Raw genomic sequence first — 2,302 nt, 5'->3', positions numbered from 1 at the left:
TAATTCACAAACATTCCCCTTAAATAATCATGTTTTGTATCAGAAGTGTGATAGTTCCCCATTTACATCACCATAAGCAGTGGTTAATCATTTCAATAAATAATATAACAATGTAAAATTTGACTGCAGCCATCTATTCTCTTCTCTTCTCTTCTCTTCTCTTTTCTCCTACCCAAAACTGAAAAATTCTCCTCTCAAGATATCGAAGGCAAAATGGATAATTTCTCAGAGATCAGGCTGCCTTTATGCCCAGTAGATAAATATAGCTGCGATCAGTGGCATGGTCAGTGCAAATAGAGTCCTCCACCAACTGGGTTTTCCACTAGCTCCTATACATATTCATAAACATAGAAGAAATTAATTAATCTGCACTCTTATTGAGTAGCAATCAATCTCAAATAAAGCAGAGCTCATTCATTTGTTCATAGTCACAAACACTGATTAATACACTTCCAAAACAGTTTCTTCTCGAGTTAATTTCTTTAGAACTACAATATCTAGCATACCATTTCTGGTCCAGTCAGTTGAATCAGAACTACTTGGACTTGGAGGTGGCATACCGTTTTGTGCTAAGACAGATGAACTGGAATTGGAACTGGGACTTGGACGTGAAAGATTAAACCCAAGGCTCGTACAATCTGCCCCGAAAGAGCCTAAAAAAAAAAAAAATGTACTCTTCATGAGGAAGACATTTCACATTTGTATTAACAATAGTACAAGTTCATGTGATACAGGAATTTGAATTCCCAAACATAGCAAGTGTCCTACATATTTCTGCAAATCAAGTAATTCAATAGGCATCTAATGATCTACTGAGAAAGAAAGGACAAGGCAATAGGAATAAGTCCATTTCATGTCAAGCAAATATATTACACAATTAGAAGATATGAACCCTTCAATCTCCTTCCCTGTTATTGTTTGAGCAGAATTTCATTCTACCGGGACACAACCCCTGTAATCAGCATTATTTCTTCAATAATAGATCTAGTCCTAGAGATGAAATTGAGGAAGAAAGGAAGAAACTTACATTGTTTGAAACAAGCTAAGCTTGTATTATTGAACAAATTATATGAACCTTCATGGCAACTGCAGATGTGCCCAGTTTCATTTGCTATGCAGGTTCCATCGCCACACCATGTCAATGCACAATCTACATAACAGAATTTACTTTTCTTATGTATGAAAGCAATAGAAGATCAACTAAAATACCCATGATCAAAAATTTATTAATGTCTATGAATCAGAACTAAGAACTAAAAACTAAAACTAAATAGTGAAAATGTGCTTTAGGGTTAGTACAGCTTACGGTCTGAAAAATTCAATGGTGGAAACAGAGAAGCTGGAGGAGGAGGAGGTGGTGGAGTAGGAGTATTGCTACCACATCCAAAGTCAACTGTGCCTGCAAATCCATCAAAATCAGGTCCCCAAACCACCATATTAACAATCTTTAACAATCCAAAATAAGAAAGACAGATTTTTATCTGGGCACTATGGAATTGATCAGAAACTCTACTAAATGAACCCAGACAATTTGAGGTGTGTGCGTGTGTGTGTGTGAGAGAGAGAGAGAGAGAGAGAGAGACTCACAGTTGGGAACAACACAAGAGGAGAAGGACAAAGATCCAATCTGAATCTTATTCCATCCAGGATTGCACTCACACTCGAAGCCCAGAAAGGAGCTACCAGAAGAGTTGCAAGTTCCTTCCCCACAATTTATCAAATCGCATCCAATACCTATTCACAACTCTCAATCCATCAAGAAAATCCACCCAATGATCAGTAAACATATCAAATCCAAAAACCAATTCAAAGATGGGTTTTGGTGGGGAGGGGGAGATGAAAATAATTCAAAAGTGAGAGATTTACCCTTGAAAGCGTTGGGAAAGTCGGCCCTGCGACTGCCAAAGAGTAAACAAAATACAAGAATAAGAAAAGGGAAAGTAAAGTTAGAGAAAACGGAAATCATACAGAGTTTCCCCATGGGACCGGTGCAGAAACTTAGTGAAGAGCCAAGATTTAAGATTGAATCTACAAAAGTAAGAAGTTAAGAAGAGAATTCTTACAATCACTCAAGTAGTTGGGAGTGGGGGATGTCATTGGGCATTGGAGAAAACGAAGCGTTGGTGAGTGGACAGGTGGAGCCATGGAGAGCACAAGAGCATTTAATGGAGATGTTAAAATGGGTTATATGAGAGTAGTTGGTGGGTGGTAAGGCGGTGTGTTTGAACTGTGGAGTTTAAACTGTGATGGGTCTTGGGTTCAGTCTCCCTTTGAAGTTTGAACACTCGCCAGTTAATTGACA

General features: G+C 38.1%; 1 protein-coding gene across 2 annotated transcripts; it reads right to left on the bottom strand.

Annotated features, from left to right (window-relative positions):
- LOC122064631 lies at positions 1 to 2,302 on the bottom strand. 2 transcript variants are annotated; one of them, XM_042628373.1, is made up of 6 exons: positions 1,867 to 2,302; positions 1,588 to 1,734; positions 1,307 to 1,399; positions 1,028 to 1,150; positions 507 to 653; positions 1 to 329 (listed from the first exon to the last, which is right to left on the bottom strand). In XM_042628373.1, the coding sequence occupies exons 1-6, from the start codon at positions 1,979 to 1,981 to the stop codon at positions 244 to 246; spliced, it is 711 nt and encodes a 236-aa protein (XP_042484307.1). In that variant the 5' UTR covers positions 1,982 to 2,302; the 3' UTR covers positions 1 to 243. The 2 variants fall into 2 exon arrangements, with proteins under 2 accessions (XP_042484307.1, XP_042484308.1); XM_042628374.1 differs by having other exon boundaries at positions 561 to 653; positions 1,867 to 2,294.

The sequence above is a fragment of the Macadamia integrifolia genome, unplaced genomic scaffold (assembly GCF_013358625.1).
Source record: "Macadamia integrifolia cultivar HAES 741 unplaced genomic scaffold, SCU_Mint_v3 scaffold170, whole genome shotgun sequence".
Classification (NCBI taxonomy): domain Eukaryota; kingdom Viridiplantae; phylum Streptophyta; class Magnoliopsida; order Proteales; family Proteaceae; genus Macadamia; species Macadamia integrifolia.
This window is presented reverse-complemented; position numbering and strand designations above follow the sequence as displayed.